General features: G+C 44.1%; 1 protein-coding gene across 7 annotated transcripts in view; it reads right to left on the bottom strand.

The window, feature by feature from the left end:
• Positions 1 to 19,825, bottom strand: part of ETV6 (ETS variant transcription factor 6) — a 241,319-nt gene that overhangs the window by 49,872 nt on the left and 171,622 nt on the right. For all 7 annotated transcript variants that reach the window (XR_014981200.1, XR_014981201.1, XR_014981199.1 and 4 more), the window contains exon 5: positions 18,201 to 18,752. Coding sequence is in view for 2 of the 7 variants with exons in the window: in XM_085652071.1 (XP_085508197.1) it covers positions 18,201 to 18,752 (552 nt within the window). In the remaining 5 variants the exon portion in view is untranslated. The remainder of the gene's footprint in view (positions 1 to 18,200; positions 18,753 to 19,825) is intronic.

The following is a 19,825-nucleotide window of genomic DNA, read 5'->3' as shown; positions in this document are numbered from 1 at the left end:
TGCTCCTGTTCTGGTACATCGATGCCCTCCTGGAAGATGTCATCGGGGATGGGTGCTGACGAGCGAGCCATTTTTCTCCTGGCTCGATGATCTCGAATTGTCTTCTGAGAGCGGAAAGAGGCACAAGCCACACAGTCTCTGGCCTCGTGCTCCGGAGACAAGCAGAGGTTGCACACCTCATGCAGATCGGTGAGGGGAAATTTCGAGCCACATTGAGGACATTTCTTGAATGGCGTCCTTTCCATGAGCCAGATACCAAGGCCCAGGTAGGCACGAAGGCCTTAGTCGACGACCGGAATTGAGGACTTTGATGTTGAAGAGATGCGCGATGACTAGGGATCGCGATCGAAAACAATACCGGAGAAGGGTGAAGGATTGCGCGTCGAGAGTGGAATCGGTGACGGTTCCGAACTGGAGCGCGAGAAACACATCCGAGCCCGATGGCGGAAAAAGCAATCGGACGATGGAGCCGATGCCCATGAGCAGTATCATCCAAAGGAGGAGTCAACTATCTCGTGACTTCCAAATACTTTTCCAAGACAAAAACAAGTGCAAACATCGGTTCCCAACACCAGATGGCGATCTATGCTTAGTGTGTGAGCTGCAGCTCATATGCCTCAAACATTACATTACAATGTTGTTAATGTAAAGTATAACACTGCTAGTACAGCAACTTCCTATAAGCCTAAGGCTGCCAGCCCTGAAGTCAGTGGATGGAACTTCTAATGCATACAAGTTGGAACAACCGCACACAATCAAACATCATAGTGGAGATAAAAACCTGTCTGGTTATACTGTGACGGTATTAAAGTGCTGCTGCAATGTACTTGTAGACTGTAAAGGTTGGCCCAGGCTGAGCAAGGTGCCTGTGTGATAGTAGCCTATGTCTCTGTGTGGATTCTGTCTTTTTGCTTTTAGCCTTGTTAGGCTTTAAGCGGTCTGTTTGGAAGGGTACGCCTCTCTGCATTTCTTTTCTTGTTCGTGGGGGCCTTTTCTCCTGCAAAAATTACTGTCCTTGTGCAACCTCTTTTTGTGGCGCAAGCTGGCTTGTTAATTCGAATTGTCACTTAACAAGTCTGGTTGCTGTTCCTAGATTTTGTCTAAAGTGAACAGGAAAAGCAAAGGCCCCTAATGGGCGGACTAGATTTATCTGGTTGTATGACGTTACAACGCATTCTGTTGCAACGCATGCCTTTACCACGCATGCGTTTCAATGCGAATGCCATTACCACGCATTACCTTTACCACGAAAATGCCTTACCATGCATACCTTTACAACTATTTTCATTGTAAAACCATGCATGATAATGGCATATTCATGGTAAACGCTATCTCTGATTCCTGCCCCAATTCTTTTAACTGCTCCCCTGCGTCCTCCCCCCTCCAGCTCTCATTTTGTTTTTTTTATAATACCCCTTCCCTGTACCCCTGTGCACCCCCATTCCGTCTAAGAAATACCACTGCTCGGAACACTAAAAATCTTGTCCTGCGCGATTCCCCCACCCACAAACCTTTCTATTAAATACCTCTCCCCTGAACCCTAAAAATGTAACCCTGCGCGACACAACCCCCTCATCCCTTAAACTAAAATCCCCCTTACCTCTCCACGACCTCTCCGCTACAAGTTCTTCCGAGGTGCGTTGCGCCCCCCCCCCCAAGCCCCTTTTTGTAACAGGTGCGTTTTTTTGGGGGGGGGGGGGGGAAGACCCCCCAAGCCCCCTTTTTGAAACGCACGTGTTTTTTTATTTGTACCTTTAACACACATGCCTCTACTACGTATCAAGTAGTAAAGGAATGCGTGGTAAAGGCTATGCGTGGCAACTACGCATGCGTTGTAATGTATGCGTGGCTAAGGGTATGCGTGGAAATGGCCGCGTTGTAGTGGCTGTTCCCGATTTATCTATCTCGTAGTGTAATTTTTGTCTGAGACTACAACCTCCGGACATGGAGTTCAATTCAACCCAACAGTGTCAGTGTAGTGTGAGGAAGGTTCAACTCCCAGGGGCATTCAACTGCTACGCCATATACAGATAACCCTTCCTTGCAAATTGGAGACTGTATCCCACTAGATCGATTCCCGCAGCAGAGTGTTTTATCCATTGAGGTTTAAGTAACCACAGTTCTTCTCATCTTGAGTAAAATAACTTTCTATAAGAATTATGCAGCTTCGAATACTTGATTAACTGCAATACAAAGGGGTATGGTATTCACCATTAGGAGATGTAAACACTCAGAGGCTCTGTTCTGTATAACAATGAAACTAACAATGGATGGAGGAATATCTTCCTCAAGGGACTTGACAGCTTGCAAAAGATAAAACAAGCATTCGCAAAGTCAACAGGTCTGGCATTGGAAAGCTGGTGTAAGGTTATTTATTTATAAAACACGCAAGTCACACAAAAAAGGATAAATATGCAGCCACCTAAATGTGGCCACCATGTTCCCGCAATGAAAACTAAATTAAAAAAATACATTCACTTAGGTACCAAGCATTTTAGCTGTGCCACGCACGTTACTATTATTTGTGAAGGAGAGAGCAATAAATCACAGGCAGTTGTAATGTTACAACATTACCTTATAACTGCAACTTTAAAAAAAGAAGTGGAAATAAATGAAATATCAATAGATGAAGCCCACCATATATCATGTATGAGTTTTGGGGAAAAAACATAGTATGATGAGAAGGCTAAAGCTGTTTCAAAGGCAAGACCTGACAATTCCATGTAAGTTTAAATGGATTTATCATTAAAGAGGCAGCAAATAGATAATAGCTTAGCCACCATTATTTTTGGGAATCTTAAAACAGCAGCTGCAAAGCTAGTCCAAGTTCTCACCCCGGAGTATCGATCATATCAACCAGACACCCAACACAAGTAGGGTTCAATTTCAAAAGATTTCATATGGGAATTGTAGGAAAGTTGAGATGGCCACCCCCACTTTTTCCATGGTAACGGATGTGATTTCGACTGGAAGTGCACTGGGTTTCTGTTATCCAGGCCCCCATTGCCAGAGTTCTTTCCCAAAACTGTACAACTGTTTCCCCAACTGGCAAAACCGGCAAGTCCCTAGTAAAGGGTATCCCTGGTATCCAGGACCTGAGGTACCAAAGTGGGTCCCTAATGGCAGCAGCACAAATTGTGCTAGCCTAAAGGACCCCTCACCAAGAACATGCAAGGCTGCATATCTTGGTGCAGATAAAAGTGAAAACACGACTTGTCACACATCCGTGTGTCATGTCCCCTAACATTGCACGTAATATTTGTAATTCGCCCATACAGCAGGCATGACAGCCCTAATGCAGCGTGCTTAATATTACATGTGAGAGCATATCTGCATGAGCAGATATGCCCCTGTGCTGGTCAGTCCTATTACTGCCAGTGCCAGTGGACAGGGAAGCCATTTTAAACCGTGTGCTGGACACTAGTGAAAACGAGTTCCCCAAGCTACATGATGGCTTTACTGAAGAAAGGGATGTTTGGTATCAAACATCTCACATTGATAAACCCACACTGATTCCAGTGATGGATTTACCAATACATGCACCAGCCTCTGGTGTGCTTCCTGACTGGTTTGTGCCAGCCTGCCACCCGAGATGCTGTTTTGACCTCCCAGGGTGTGAGCCTCTGCTGTCAGGAGACCCAGAACAAAAGCCTGTCAGGGAAAAGGGTGTAACACCCCCTGCCACAGGATGACCTGCTGATTAGCCTTCCTAGGCTGGTAATCTTCAAAGAGCTGCTGCCTTTGAAATGTGAATCTGGCTGCCCCTTTGGCACCTGGACAGGTGGGGAAATTAGCTAGTCAGGTAGGCGGGCTAAACTGAGGTACACACGATTTTTCAGAAGTAGTCATCTTTCTGGGACAGGGTTATGCCCACTTCCAACAGGAGTGGTCATATCGGGGGTGTAGTGACCCTAAGGGACAGTAGCCCATTGGGGACTTCTGTAGTTGTGTGGGCTGTCACTGTACTAACTCTAATGAATGCTTATTGAACATCACAGCAAGTCTTCGGGAATATGTTCTAGACTCCAGATCCATCCTTTTGGTCGCACATGTAGCCGGTTATTTTTACAAAGTTACTGATAGACATGTTCTAAGCACTCTACCAGCCCCACCAACCACTTCCTTGCTTGGATTGTTTTCATACCGTCTCAGAGGGGTCCTATGTCTTGCCACCATTTGATTTAGGAAAAGTTCATTCAATGTAACCGACTTGTTCATTCAAGTGATATCTGATGCATCCTTTTAGTTCCTCAACCCTTCATGCTGTCCCATCCTTACTACCAAAATTAACACTAAGTGCACTATGATTTTCTTTTTTATTCAAAGAGTGGAATTTCATTTGATCGGTCACAGTTTGCTTCAGACCTGACTCAGAGGGCAATACTTAAAACTTGCTGATTTGAGCTTTTGAAGTTAGGAATTTCTGAGATTTAAAGAGTGTCTCTGGATCTGTTGATCACTCATTAGGAATGTGTTTTTAGACATTCTTCACAAAGTAGTCCAACGCCTCGTCTGTTTTTTGATACCCAAAAATACCTGGGTAGGCTTAAATGTGGATTATGTTTTTTTTGTTTGCTCATGTCTGATGGCGAGAATGTCTTCATAAAGAATGTTGAGATGGATTACTAATAATGGGTATTAACTCTGTGGTAACGTTGTTATGAAGCAACAATGACACCCAGCTTGACTTGTTCCAGTACCTTCTTAATTATGTGCTCTTCTTTCAGGGGTCAAGAAACCCTGTTATGCTACGCCCACTGTAGTCTTGTGGGTCACCAAAAGGGGTATGAACTCACTCTGACTGCAGGAGACTGAATCGGCTCAGCCACCACTTTTACACTACGTGTGCTTTCTTCCCCTCACTCAACCGTAAGTATACGGCATCTTGAGGAAATGGAGCGCCATGTAAATTTAGGGCAAAACCAACTTGATAACTGCATCAGCTTTAGTGTTTGATTTTTCACATGGCTTTAGAGCACAAAAAGAGCGGTTGTATTTCAGACATGTGTGACCTCTTCAGATGGTCAGCAGCACAGCGATGCTTCCTCTGTTATATCAGTGACGTGTGATCCAGCCGCCAAAATTAATATTGACCCTTCACTCTTTTCTAAAGCTGTGCCCAATGCCTACTGAAATATGACTCTGCCATCTAGGGTATAATCCAGGACTTTAATTTGGACAAATGTGCAAAAGCATGAAAGTGGAAGGCAGGACTTTCTTTACAGGGTAACAACAGAGCCAGAATCTCATTAAAGGCTAGCTCACCTTCTTGGTGGAGGGCGTCTTATGCTAGATGTAAAACACTGCCTCATCTCTACATTCAGTGCCTTAAAAGAAGAGTGGACTATACTAAATGAACTAGAAGACTAAATGTTTCCACCCATTTCATCCAATTCAGTGCTTTTTCTATTCAGAAGCGAAAACAGCGGCATTGACGGATTTCCACCTTTTGAATAAAAGACTAACAACAATAAATATACTAACTTAAGAGATCATGATGCATATTCTGATCTACATCAACTCCAGATTCTACTTTTTGTACGACTAGATATGAAAAGTCTGAGAATTGTATAGAGCTAAAGTAAGGACTCTTTGATATCAGAAAGAAAAATCTTAGCTGAGCGTCTATTAGGAAAATTGTTAAAGTGTTCACCTACTATCTGGAAATTTATGGCATTTACATACTGTGGACCTAGCTGCAAGTGCAAAGGAGTGCATTAAAAGTAAGACAATAAAGAACATTCACCGTATTTATTGATAATGTGCAGGAACAGTAATAGTAATTACGACTAAAGTATATTAGGGACTAGTCATCGTTTCTCTGGGAGTTGGTTCCAAATTCTTGGAGCTTGTCATGGGGCTGCCCGTTTCATTGTCTTTCTATTTTAGATCTCCAATGAAAGGATGATTTGCTTTAAAGCTCCACTCACCTCACGGGAAGATTGTGTGTGAATCAGGCCATGTTAAAGTGAATTCTAGCTTCAGGGGGTAAATCCAAGGCAAAAAAAAAAAACTCTCTCAGAATTGGGTTTTACAAGGTGAGCGGTCACATGAAAATATATTGAGGGACACCAGGGTGGATTTTGGGAGACCCAAGAGTGAAGCTTTGCCCGGGTTAAAATTAAAGCGGCCTAGACCCTGTACCGCTGCTATGGAGTTTATGCATGGGATGCATAGTTTTAGTTTCTTTAGTGGGAATAGTTGAAAAAGTAGTAACTGCTCAATGTAAGGTACCATAGGGATATTTTCGTCAATCGTGAAACCCAAATATTTGACAGTTCACACCAGTATGGAAGTAAGGCATAGATGTGAGAGCTGAAGAAGGGCATTTATTTTTACTTGTGATGGTGTTTTCATAGAGTAGAAATGGAGAAATCCAGTCTTTTGTTGAATATAATTTCAGGGAAGATGAACAAATACAGTTAGTTAGCTTTTCGATACACGATTTTAAAGCAGTAATGTCAGATAGCTTTAATACTTTAAGTATTAACTGTGTTCTGATGTACAAGGATCTCATTTTCTGAAGCATCTGCCCAGATGGTTCCATGTATAGATGACATTAGAAGGGTAAAATGATGGAGCCCTGGCATATACCACATTTAACTCGTAAGGTACAAGATCTGAAAGAATGTAGTTTTGTAATCTGTCAGAGAGGAAAAATGCGAATCATCAGAGATCTTGGCCCATGAGTCCTATTCTGGTAGATAAGATGGAGAGTAGGTTGTCATGATGAATGGATTTTGTAGTACCAGCAGGCATGGGTCACTGTTGTTAGTTGTATGGAGAATATCATTCATTATGCGGAGGGTTGCTTTTTCCGTGCTGCAGTTAGGTCAGAATCCTGACTAATAAGAGTTTAAGAGTTCCGTGCGGCAGATAATCAGCAGTTGCATAGAAACTGTTTTTAGAAATATTTTTACAAGAAGATGGAGCTGGGACACCACTCTTATTTCCATTGGTTAAGTCTCTTATTTCATGGGGTCATCTGAACTGATTTTAGTGCTGATGGGAAAACACCCTTTTCTACGGAAGTATTTACTTTTTGTGTATTGGTAGAGAAATGCCTTGAGCCTAAAGTCTTAGTAGGTTTGCAGGAATAGTATCATCTACCTACGATAAGGAGTTGTTTTGGGGATTTTGAAAGATGACCATTCCTTCATGTTTTGCTCTGGGTCTGCCAGCTCTATTTTTGCATTTCAGTTTGAGTTTACATCTCTCTGTATTTTAAAGATCTTGTCCAAGAAGAAGTTGACAATATTGCTGTGGGTGGGATTTTTTAAATTTTAGGTTGGAGCCCTGTGTTTGAAAAAGTACTCTGGATCCGTTTGAGGCTCTAAATTTGTGTTTTTTGAAGTAGCTGGTCTTTATAGCAAGCATGGTTTTTCCCATTATGGGTTTTCTTTGCAATTTCAGCACATGTAAAGTCTCAGCACTTGTCCACAAAGATCACAGATTTTCTAAATTTCTTACTTTTTATCTGCTTAATTTTAGTGTGTTGGTTAATTAAAATGAGTATTTCTCTTTTACCAATTTTAGAGAGGGGGTAGTCTGTTGCTGATGTTCAAGAGCTAAGCAATTGTAGTAGTTGGTGAGAGCTTCTGTTGGGCACTGCATGTGTTTATCCAAGCATTTTAGATCTCCTGAAAGTTGCGGGATGGAGCTGTTTAGAGATCTTCTCCAAATTGTTTTGCTCAATTTTGTGGATCAGTGTGTTCCACGTGATGGTCGGTCCAGTTAAGGATCATAGGTTTTTGTCATTATAAGGTTTGAGGGTGAGGAGCAGGGGGTTGGATTAGGCTGAGGTTATTGGCTTTTTTTTAGAAATTGATAGCTCCTTTAGTTGCAAGAACCCATCTTGTGCTGTTTTCTGAGGCATCGAGGGAAGTTGCTTGGTAGATTTCAATTGGGATAATGTTGTGCGTCCTTTCCCATGTCTGTAGCTCTGGCATGAATAACTGGTTTTATATAGATTGAGATGTAGTGCATTGGTTGCTTTTTCTTAGAGGGTTGGATATTTTTTTACCACTTTTTAGGATAAGAAACATTACTTTCAATATTGAACAGTCATATCCTGAGTATCAATTTCTGCTCCAATCAAGCTCAGCACACTGTGCTCGACTCACACCGGTATTTTTATCAGCTGTATTTAGGCATGTGCATAGTAATAATTGTTTTCCTCATTGGAAGTAACAACCCCTACACGTTTTTTTAGAAGGCTGGTGTCAACAAAGTTGCAATAATCTAGCCAGGCCTTCATCAAGTCTCTGATTTATTTTAATGGATGGGTATTTTAAAGGAGTGGTAGAATTTTTCTCACTAGGAAGAGTTGAAATGTAGTAACTGTCCAGCATCAATGTACACAGCCATTTGAACAAGAGCCAGCAGGTAGCCCCTTCTTTAAATTTCCTATTGACACTGAAGAGCTGGTATGAGCCGGTATGATTGCTTGGGTGGGTAATGCATTCATTGCTGAGATTTATATGATGTATGTAATACATGCATGAGATTTATATAACCCAAAGGCCACGTTTGCCTTATTCCTCTGTAGCTGAAACTATGAGCAACATACAGTTGGTTATTAGAAATACTTGTCATAAGTACCAAGAAAGTATTTATTGTGTATTGTGCACCATGCAAATGCTCACTTATGCTACTAAAAATTGCAGTCTGGTACAATGGACAATTCTCACTTACCAGACACAAAATGTGAAACCAGCTGCTCTTCCCCATTCTCTGTGCAGACAATGTCTTTACCTTTTACTGGATTGTGTGGATTTCTGTACCTTTTACTAGATGGTGTGGACACAGGCCAGCTTGCAAGGGACTGCCCTTGCTTTGAATGGTCACACAGTATCGACAATCTCCTGACAATATAAACCCTAGTACTGGACAGATTAGGGTAAGAACTCATTAATTAATCCCATGCTTTAGGCCACAGAATGCAGCCTAACCAGCACGACAATGCTCAACAACTTGGGCAGAGGAGTTGGAGCAAAGTCTGAGCTTGACTCAAGACAAAGTCCTTTCCTGTCCGCTTGAGGGCTCCAGTGCTTGCGGTCTTATCTCAGCACAACAAATCACTTTCAGGTGAAGCCAACGCCCCAGCCGCGCCCGGAAGGGAAATTTCTCTAGATAGAACCAGTATTTCCAGTTCTAGTTTCAGGTGACTGCCATTGCTGACAAAGGGTGCTTTTGCTTCCGGTTCCGCGTACACCTGTGACTCCTGCCCTTCAGAAGTTAATAAGACACCGAGATAAACATCTGAGAGGAGCACAGGGTGGCTCCCAACCTTTACACCCAAGAGTGTAGGACTCACAAACGACTGAAGGTTGGATACAGCACCTTTCAAGGATAAAGAGCTTTTCATAGGAGTCTAAAACATTTTTCATTCATTTATTATTTGTATTTTCACTACTAAGCTGAGTAGCATTTGTTTGGTTACCTGTACTCTCTGCAATGGAAGCAGTGTACAGTCAGGTCACAAGGGTAACCTATACATATAGGAAGAGAAAAGTGGATGTCATGGGTTGGAATGGATAATCTTAAAGTGACAGGAGAGGGTGAGTGGGGGGGGGGAAAGAAATCATGTGTCAAACAAGGGAGACGGGAGGAGAAAACAGTATCTAACTCCTTCTTGGAGGCTAGGAGGGGGTGATGGTCCAGATATGTTTAGGTGGGCCTTTTCAGAGTTTTGGGACCCTCCATGATGCAGCATCTATTTCGTCTGCTGAAGTAGTTGGTGGAAGGAGGAGAATTCAAACTAAAAATGGGCATCAAACAATCAGGGTCTCCTGGGAACATATGATATGCTTGTGCTGTAGAACTCTACTAGAGGTTGGCTATTGAGTCACTCTGAATGTGCGCCTCAGGATCTTGAATGCGTTCTGGTCACAACAGTGAATTCGTTTTGTTGTATTAAGGCCTGAAATTGGCCATGAACGCCTTTGTTGCCTACAAAGCATCAGCACATGGTAACTCGTCTATTCACTTCTAGAGCTAGATTGTTGTTTTAATACTGATAGAAAATATTTCTACCCAAAGTGAAGTATGTGTACTGAGAAAGAAATAATCTTTCGCAAACAAGACTAGAAGAATAAGGGCACTATGATGGAGGAACTATAGCCTCTAAAACTTTGCGCGGACAGGGCGGGCTGGGGCGATAAAGGCAGATTTTGAGAATCTCACAGTTTTCCATCTAATGCGGGCTATTCCTGTCTGTAGAGAATGGCCACCTCGGCAGTGAATTCAAAGTACCTTTCAGCATGGCAACGACTTCAATGCTACACCCAGTACCAAAACGAAGGGGACTTTCCGATTGTTTCCACTGAGTGCGATGTAGAGGTATAAGAAGCCGAGGGTTGATTGGCAGCCGGCACACTCTTTAACTCATTATGGAATGTGGGCTGCTTTCAAGAGGTGGGAGCAGGAGTCATGCTCGATGCATGGGCGAGCAGCACATGCTTAGCATCAGTCAGATCTTTATTGTATGGCTTACGTCAAGGGTTGGGAGCACAGAGCTGTGGTCAATGGATGGCCAAACAGCATATTTGTCATTCTAATGACCATGATACATGGCCTACTTTAACAGGTGGGGGAATACAGCCACCATTAACAAATGGCCAAGTAGTATTCTCCAGCTTCTCATCTAGATCTCTATCCACTTTGAATAGGTAAGTCTATAGCGCTGGGGACTAGCATAAAAAGAGGACTATTGGTTGTGTTTTAGGCCTGGGCAAAGTTTAAATCATGGCAACGTAATTACCGTAACTTCAGGGATTCTATGTTACGCGAAATGTCCAAAATTACGCTATCATGCCACTGTGAGTAATTATGCAATATTCACTGTAAAATGTGCAGTGAATACACGCGAATAACAAAATGCAAAGAGTTTTTTGTGGTGTTTCTTTTGCAAATATTTTTAAGTGCGAAATATGTCCCGCATCAAAAATTAACACGAGGACGCACACTTGAATTCAGTGCTAAATAACGGCTTGGCACTTTATGTAATTACGCATCCAGCTGCCAAACGTTCATGTAATTACACAAAAGCATTTATTGTATAATCATGTATTTTTGATTAGACAGATATAAAGACCATCTGTTAGCTCAATACTGGCTTGCATTCGTAAATGCATCAGTGTCTTAAGGAATCTCTGCTAATGGGTTGAAACGGGGCCAGATAACACATATCCTCAAAGCCTAATGCAGCCCTGGGGCAGCTAAAGAACTATAGACCCATTTCCAGTCTACCTTGGCTTGGCAGAGCCATTGAGAAGTGCGAGCTCTCCATACGAACAATTATATAGCTTAAAATACCGTACTTTTGTCCATAACAATCTGGCTTTAGACTAGGCTACAGCATGGAAATAGCAACGCTAATAGAGCTGGAAGATATCCATCACATACTAGACGAAGGGGAGGCCTGCCTATTGGTCTTGCTGAACTTGTTGGTGGCCTTCAACACACTTGAGCATGCTGTCCTTCTATAGATAATGGAGGTTCAGGTACGCTGTCTAAGTTGGGTCAGATCCTTCCAATCAAACTGCTTGCAAGTTCTCAAACTGCAGAACTTTATGTCACGTATAGAACAGATTTGCTATGGCCAGGGCCGGCTTTAGGTTGGTACGACCGGTGCAGCAGCACCTCGTGCTGACCTGGGTGGGGTTCTCTGTTTATAAATAATTTATGTATTTAAATGCACCTTCCGCAGAGTTTGTGACCAGCAGATTTTAAAGCAACAATAACAGTGTCAAAAAAACTCTAGCGATTAACGTTCCTGCTGAAGAGAGATAGCGTTTTGTCTAGTGACAGTTTTGACTCGCCATATAGTACAGAGGGTTAATATGCCTGCTGCAAAGTACCATGCAGTTCACAGACCTGCATTTTATGTGTATAGCCCAGTGGGTTACTGCTTTTGTTACAGTGATATTTTTGTTTCTTGCAGGTAATAAATTACAATTTTATTTATTTTATTTATGACATTTATAAAGCGCTCTATAACCCTACGGGCATCCTGGCGCTGTGTACATAGCTAAGAACTCTGTGCATCAGGGAAAAGCGGGAGGGATATCTTGTGAGTCTGGATAGTTAGGTTCTGGGAAAGAGCCAGGTTTTCACCTTTTTTCAGAAGGCCATCAGTTCGTCTGTTTTCCTGATATCAATGGGTAGACTGTTCCACAGATGTGCTGCCGCTATGCTAAAGGCTCTCCCACCACAGGTGGCTTTCCTGACCCTTGGGGTGTCGATGAGTCTGGAAGAGGAGGATCGAAGGGACCGAGTGGGTTCATACCACTTAAATTTATTTTGAAGTAGACGGGGGCCCATCCCATGTACTGCTTTAAAGACAGTGCATAGGGATTTAAACAGGATCCTCTGACGTACAGGTAGCCAATGAAGATCTTCCAAGGCAAGGGTAGTGGAGGCTCTTCGCCCTCGAGAGAGAGTCAGTTTTGCCGCAGCTGCCTGAATGGTCTGAAGTCTAGAAATCAAGTAGGCAGGGGACTCCAGTAGTAGGGAGTTACAGTAATCAAGGCGGCTAAGTATAGTGCTTCTTACTACAGTGGCTCTAACCTGTGTTGGTAGAAGAGGCAACAGCTTACGCAGTCCTCTTAATAGAGCGAAGCAGCTGCCTACCTGCTTGTTGACGTTGGTCTCGAGACTCAGATTTTCATTAAAGCTCACTCCGAGGTTTCTTACTGACTTTACCGGGGTTAACGACTCCCTAGGCTCCAGAGGCCAGAAGTCTGAAGGTAGGCTTCTGGTAATTCTGCCTACTTTGCAATGCATTATTTCAGTTTTATCACTGTTGAATTGCAAGGAGTTCTGTTTGAGCCATGATGCCATTTCCCGCATACAGGTGTGAAAGTTTCGATTGAGTCTGCCTGAGTGCCATCGAGGGAGATCATCAGCTGCGTGTCATCCGCATAGTTGATCACGCTGATGCCGTGAGTCTTGATGATGCCCATCAGGGGTTGCATGTAAATATTAAAAAGTATTGGACTGATTGCGGACCCCTGTGGGACTCCGAACGGAACAGGAGCAAACTGACTGGTACGGAGGAATTGCTACTGCCTGCTGTCTGTCTGACAGATAGGAGTGAAACCAGCCAAGCGCAGCTCCCCCGACTCCGATGTTCTGCAGTCTAGTCAGTAGGATGTCATGGTTCACAGTATCGAAAGCGGCGGACAGGTCGAGCAGGATAAGAGTTGCTGATTCTCCCCTGTCCGCCCTCATTCGTAGATGTGCTGGTCTGAAGCCGAATTGCTCTTCCTCCAAGATGTTATTAGTTTCCAGGAAGAGGGCCAGGCCTTTGCTGACCAGCCGTTCCATGATCTTGATTGGATAAGGCAGGAGTGATATGGGTCGGTAGTTTTTATGGCAGCTTGGGTCAAGGTTAGATTTTTTCAGCAGAGGAGTAACGACTGCTAATTTCCAGTCCTTTGGTACAGTGCCTGTATTGAAGGACTGTATACACAGCTGTCGAAGTACTGGGAAAAACTCATTCCCAAATTCCTTTACTATTTTGTGCGGGAGGGGGTCCAGCGGGGATCCTGAAGTTGTACTAAGGGCTGTCTTCGCAAATTCGGATTCTGTCGGGGTTTCGAGATTCTCCAGGGTGGCCCTAGGAGTGAAGGATCTTATATTTCCTTCGTTTTTCTCTCTGCTACCCTGCACTCGAGGGAAGGAGGCATCCTTCATATTCTCGATTATTTTAGCGACTTTTTCCTGAAAGAAGGAAGCTAAACCATCGCATAGCTCTTGTGATGGTCTAATTTGGCTGTTGGCACATTCAGGATGAGACAGCTCTTTAACTAGTCTGAAAGTGTCACAGGATTTATTGGAGCTGTTAAGTATTAAATCTGCAAAATAGTGAGCTTTGGCGATATTAATTTCCTTCTTATAATGCCCAATTGTCTGCCTCCAGGCCAGCTTCTCCTGTTCTAGATAGTTTATTCTCCAGCGCCTCTCCGCCTTTTTGCAGATGATTTTCAGTTCTTTCAGTTTATCCGTGTACCAGGGCGCAGAGGGTTTCCCTCTTTTTCTAATAACTTTCAATGGTGCAATATCGTTAAGTTGCCTGGTTACCTCTTGACATAATGAATGGTAGTTGGTAGAGATATCATTCTCAAGATCGATCGAATTCCCAACTAGACTAAAATCGGACTTCCCTTCCTCTTTCCTTTTTAGCAGACCCTTCCAGTCGCGGCTAATGAAGGTCCTAGTCTGTGTGTTTGTTGATTCTGTGTTAATCAGAATGTAGATGTTAAAAATTATAAGATGGTGGTCGGACCAGTCTACTGGTAGAGTTGATCCCACAGTGACGAGATCCTCATCAGCGAATATTAGGTCCAGTATGTTCCCTTGCCTATGTGTGGGGGTGGTTATCCATTGTTTCAGGCCCAAATTATTGCAAGATTGTGTAATACTGTGTAAGGCCGTGTGTGATAGGTCGTTATCCCCTAAATTAAAATCTCCCAATATTGCCATGTTATTGATAATAGTGATCAGTTCCTGTTGTTGCATAGCGTTAAAGTGGCCCGGCGCCCTATAACAGATTAGGCCAGTAATACAGTAGCCTGAGTCATATCTGATCGATATCCCGAGGATTTCAACGCATGAAATAGCGTCAATACACAAAGTTACAATATTTAAATCTTCCCTGAAGATGATTCCTATTCCTCCCCCTCGTCCCGAGGGCCTGGGTTTATGAGCGATCTTGTATCCTACCGGACATGCCGGCCCTAATTCTGAGTCAGCTTCCATCGTAGTCCATGTTTCGGTTACAAATAGGATGTCTAAGTTGTTGGACTCAATTAGCAGTTGTATTTCCGTTGCATGTTTCGGACGGGATCTAACATTTAATAGTCCACTGTTTAGTTTTCCCTTGGTGGAGTGCTTGTTTTCCATATGCTTCAAGGAGGAAGGTCTAACACTTGGGGTCTGATCTATCTTAGATAATGATTTCAATGGAAGGGGTTTAATCTGTGGCAGATGGCCAGAGCAATTGGGACAGGGTTTCTTATCTTCGGACTCCAGGTTAGGGACTAGGCGTGGGCAGTGGGCTCTGCCAGACAGTGGGTTCAGCAACATCAGTGCTTCCCCGCTATATCTATAAGCTCCGGGGTTCAGAGTCGTTCGGGCAGGGGGGGGTAGCCCTGAGCCCGGTCTCGGCGTGGACGAGCGCAGACGAGCTTGCCTTAAGCGCGCCTTTGGCGCGCAGGCGGCGCGCCCGCTGCGCTCGTCCGCTGCGCTTCCGGCAAAAACACATCCTTAAAGGAAGTGGAGGAAGGGTAGGGGGCGCGGCTGCTGGCAGTAGGCGTGCCTATCAGTCCGGCCAATAACGTGCGGTCCTAGGGAAACACCGGCCCGCGTCAGCGTTCTATGCGCTGGGCGGGGATGGTGTCTATCTCCTTTTTTAAAATACAGCAAGCGCTGACAATAACAACGTTAAAATCGTCAATTCACACACACAAAGTCCCTGCTCCTGGCTGTGCCTCAGGAGTGATAGCTAGAGACGCTGCGCTCTGTTCCAAGCGCGCATTTAAGCAGGATAGGGGGCGCGGCTGCTGGCAGTAGGCGTGCCTAACAGTCCGGCCAATGACGTGCGGTCCTAGGGAAACACCGGCCCGCGTCAGCGTTCTATGCGCTGGGCGGGGATGGTGTCTATCTCCTTTTTTAAAATACAGCAAGCGCTGACAATAACAACGTTAAAATCGTCAATTCACACACACAAAGTCCCTGCTCCCGGCTGTGCCTCAGGAGTGATAGCTAGAGACGCTGCGCTCTGTTCCAAGCGCGCATTTAAGCAGGATAGGGGGCGCGGCAGCTGGCAGTAGGCGTGCCTATCAGTCCGGCCAATGATGTGCGGTCCTAGGGAAACACCGGCCCGCGTCAGCGTTCTATGCGCTGGGCGGGGATGGTGTCTATCTCCTTTTTTAAAATACAGCAAGCGCTGACAATAACAACGTTAAAATCGTCAATTCACACACACAAAGTCCCTGCTCCCGGCTGTGCCTCAGGAGTGATAGCTAGAGACGCTGCGCTCTGTTCCAAGCGCGCATTTAAGCAGGATAGGGGGCGCGGCTGCTGGCAGTAGGCGTGCCTATCAGTCCGGCCAATGACGTGCGGTCCTAGGGAAACACCGGCCCGCGTCAGCGTTCTATGCGCTGGGCGGGGATGGTGTCTATCTCCTTTTTTAAAATACAGCAAGCGCTGACAATAACAACGTTAAAATCGTCAAATCACACACACAAAGTCCCTGCTCCCGGCTGTGCCTCAGGAGTGATAGCTAGAGACGCTGCGCTCTGTTCCAAGCGCGCAGTAGGCGTGCCTATCAGTCCGGCCAATAACGTGCGGTCCTAGGGAAACACCGGCCCGCGTCAGCGTTCTATGCGCTGGGCGGGGATGGTGTCTATCTCCTTTTTTAAAATACAGCAAGCGCTGACAATAACAACGTTAAAATCGTCAATTCACACACACAAAGTCCCTGCTCCCGGCTGTGCTTCAGGAGTGATAGCTAGAGACCCTAATATAACACAGTGACCTATGAACTGTCAAAGAGCTGCATGTGAACTGCATGCTATAGGTTAGACCATGATGTTTACCCCCAGTATTTCATTTTCCTAATTTTGCAAAAAAGGGTTAGTTTGGGTAGAAATACATTTTTATTAGGAAAGCCAACCCAAACTTCTGTGGTACATTTTAAATCCTGAGCTTGTGCTTCTATAGACTTGACACTCTTAAAATATACTGCCTACTAGTATGAATGACGTGATTCCTACACCTTGTAATCCTCATTGTCCTATATAACATTCCAACAATAATATTAAAAAAAAAAAAAAAAGGACTGTCGCACCGGGCTACAGCAGTGCTAAGGCCGGCCCGACTAAGGCACGACCCTTTCCCCAGTCATATTCAATAAACTTCTGAGTCAGCTTGTCGAAAAGCACGGGAATTAATTTCCTTCAATATGTGGACGACACCGAACTATATTATATAAAAAGAAGTCCTCCATCTACGATCTACTCCCACTTCAGAGAGGTAGGAGGAAATTACACCAATGGAAATCAGACAATTGCTTACAATTTATTCCACAGAAGACAGAGCTTTTACTTATGTCCCCCAAATCTAAGATGATAGACCATGGTCTTTCTGCAGAACTATTGAATATTGGAGATGTACCATCTCCAGCTTCTGTCAAATCTCTAGGGCTTGGATCAACACCTCCCTATCTATGCAATAACAAGTGAACAAACTGGTGCAGACTGCAAATTTTCGTCTAAGCCAATTCAAAATAATTAAGTTCAAACAATCCAACGAAAAAGCTAAAGTCAACAGCCCATGCACTAAATATTTCCAGATTTTATTCAGGAAATGCCACCCTATCTGGCTTCCCAGTAAATACCCTCTTACCCCTAAAGGCTGTTCCACCCCATGTTTAATTGCTGAGACACAGACATGATCACATCACCCCATTTTTCCAGGATTACCCTGACGGGCTCAGACAAGGTTTAAGATCTGCTGTCTTGCGCACAAAGGCCTCCATAATGGCAGACCAAGCTATCTTGACAATCTCCTCAACATTTCAGGTGATCAAGGCTTTCCAGGAGCAAGAACGTGATTCTTTTAGAAAATTCTTAATTGGGGACCTCTGAAATAATCCTTTTGCGGATTGAGCACTTCCACCTGGTTCTCTCTCCCTCCACATTAGAGATCAGTACCGGCCATTCAATTTTTCCCAAAAGGTCAAATGACTTGCCTTTTCAAAACTTTCCTTGGCAAACCAGGCCTTATACACCTTCTTGTCATTAGTTTCAGAGTTCCTGTTCATTCTTCCATCTACACAACACCCCGATCTCACCTCCATAACTTGCTTGTTAAAGTTACCCCTCTTGTTGTGGTCCAGTTGTGTTTTGTCTCTACGGAAGTAATGTTCTCTTGTTGGTTGACCTACCTGTGTGTCTGCAGTTTCATGTAAAGGACTCCATTACCGTTTGGTGCGGCAGAACTATATAAAAATGTTTTGATAATTAAATCTGTCCTACAAGAAAGCCAGAACTGTAAGAAAGCAAGTACTGCTGATGGAAATGAAGATACAAGGAAAGGAAATGCATTGAACAGCAGGTTGGCTCTTTCATTCACATTACTCAAGGAAGAACATGCAAATATGTTGGCTTGTGTTCTGCAAAAAGCCCCATTACCTGCTATCCTGCCTATAGGCAGGGAGTGGTCTTCCGGAGGGGAGACGGACACCATGATATGGTTCATGTACGCCAACTCTTCCCGATGGGAGAGATTCATGGGTTTCCCTTCCCTGAGCATTCCTTCCTCAGAGATCCTAGAGTGCTTGAAATCCACTGGGTGCCGCGTGTTCATTATGAGGGGGTGCATGATGGGGCTTGGCATGAGCTGGATCACTCGAGGGTTTTCCTGCCGGGGGCTGGGCACTTTCCCATGGTCCGATGAAGGTGGTGGGCCATGGTTGTTCTCCATGGGGGAGACAGCAAGCGGGTAAGACTCCTGTGAATGGTGGTTGTTTTCCAGGTGTAACCGGGCGCCGGACAGTCTCTCTGCTGGCGATAGGCGCCGGATAGTATTGTCCATGGGAGACCTCTGGGGCTGTAACTCGGGATCTGGTGAAGGCCGGTGATTGTTTGTTATGGGGGACCGAGAGCGGTGCAGCAGCTCGATAGTCGGAGGATTGCTGGGGATTTTATCAGCTGACGGCCTTAAAAGCCTTGGAGAAAAATGATCTGTAAATAAATGGAGAAAAAAAATTACACCAATATTTGCAATCATATCACACCCACATCCAAAGAAATGCAGTGGTATACTACTTTGTTCGGGTTTAAAATTAAACCCCGTAAATGACATAACTTTTCGATCAGGTCAATAGTCTGAGCCCTTGTTTAACTGACTACAACTGTACACCCCACTTTCAAGTATGGAAAAAGAAATTATCAAATTACCTTACTTTATCACAAGGTATAAGAACAGCATTTGAACGTTTCAAACATTGCATAATTTTTTGAGCTTTAGCAATATTGAGACATTTTGATTCAAAATCTGGTAAATATAGACTATTTTACTCAGGTAGATCGTCACCTGTATGTCTGTGTAAAGGTTTATGGTTTGGAGCGTCTACTGTGAGACCTGCAGAGTGATGCCCTCCTAATTATAGGAGTTGGAAACATTGCCCTGAGTCAACAAGAAAGTAAACTAGTTCAACATGCAAAGACCCCTCTTTCAAGACCCATGAAGCTGGTAACCGCTCACAGAAAATGTTTTAACATAGTGGCCAATTCCTGTCCCAGGGAATAAAATGGCAAACAATGTGCTATTTTTCATTCAATCCTTTCCTGGCTTTCTCACCCCTCTTCCCTTAACCAATCCTGCTCAAAACACACTTAAACACTGCTTTTTCCGATTTTTAAAGCTCCAATTCCTTCCCATTTCCCAATACCTTGAGGTCCATTCCTTCAACTTTCATTTATTACTTAAGAAGGGCACAAACGTTTGCCCTTTTTTCATCCCGCAGTCTTCTACAACGCCCTTCAAAGCCTCTGCCTGCATATCCTTTGCTAAGTCCTTGTACACCTCTTACTCAGTAGGCAAAAGATTCTCTCTCACTGCATCAACCATTTATCGCCGTATTTAATGCTGCCACAAGAACTGAACACCATTCTTTATCCTCACCATTAGATCTCGCAAACAATGCAATGATAAAGCTTTTGGTCCTTTCACACCAAACTTATCCCACCACCTCTCACTATTTCCTTCATCGTCTGGTCAGCTCACTACCAATCCCATCATCAATGCACCAGAA

The sequence above is a fragment of the Triturus cristatus genome, chromosome 4_1, assembly GCF_964204655.1.
Source record: "Triturus cristatus chromosome 4_1, aTriCri1.1, whole genome shotgun sequence".
Taxonomy (NCBI): domain Eukaryota; kingdom Metazoa; phylum Chordata; class Amphibia; order Caudata; family Salamandridae; genus Triturus; species Triturus cristatus.
The sequence above is the reverse complement of the archived record's forward strand: the minus strand, read 5'-3'. Positions and strand labels throughout refer to the sequence as shown.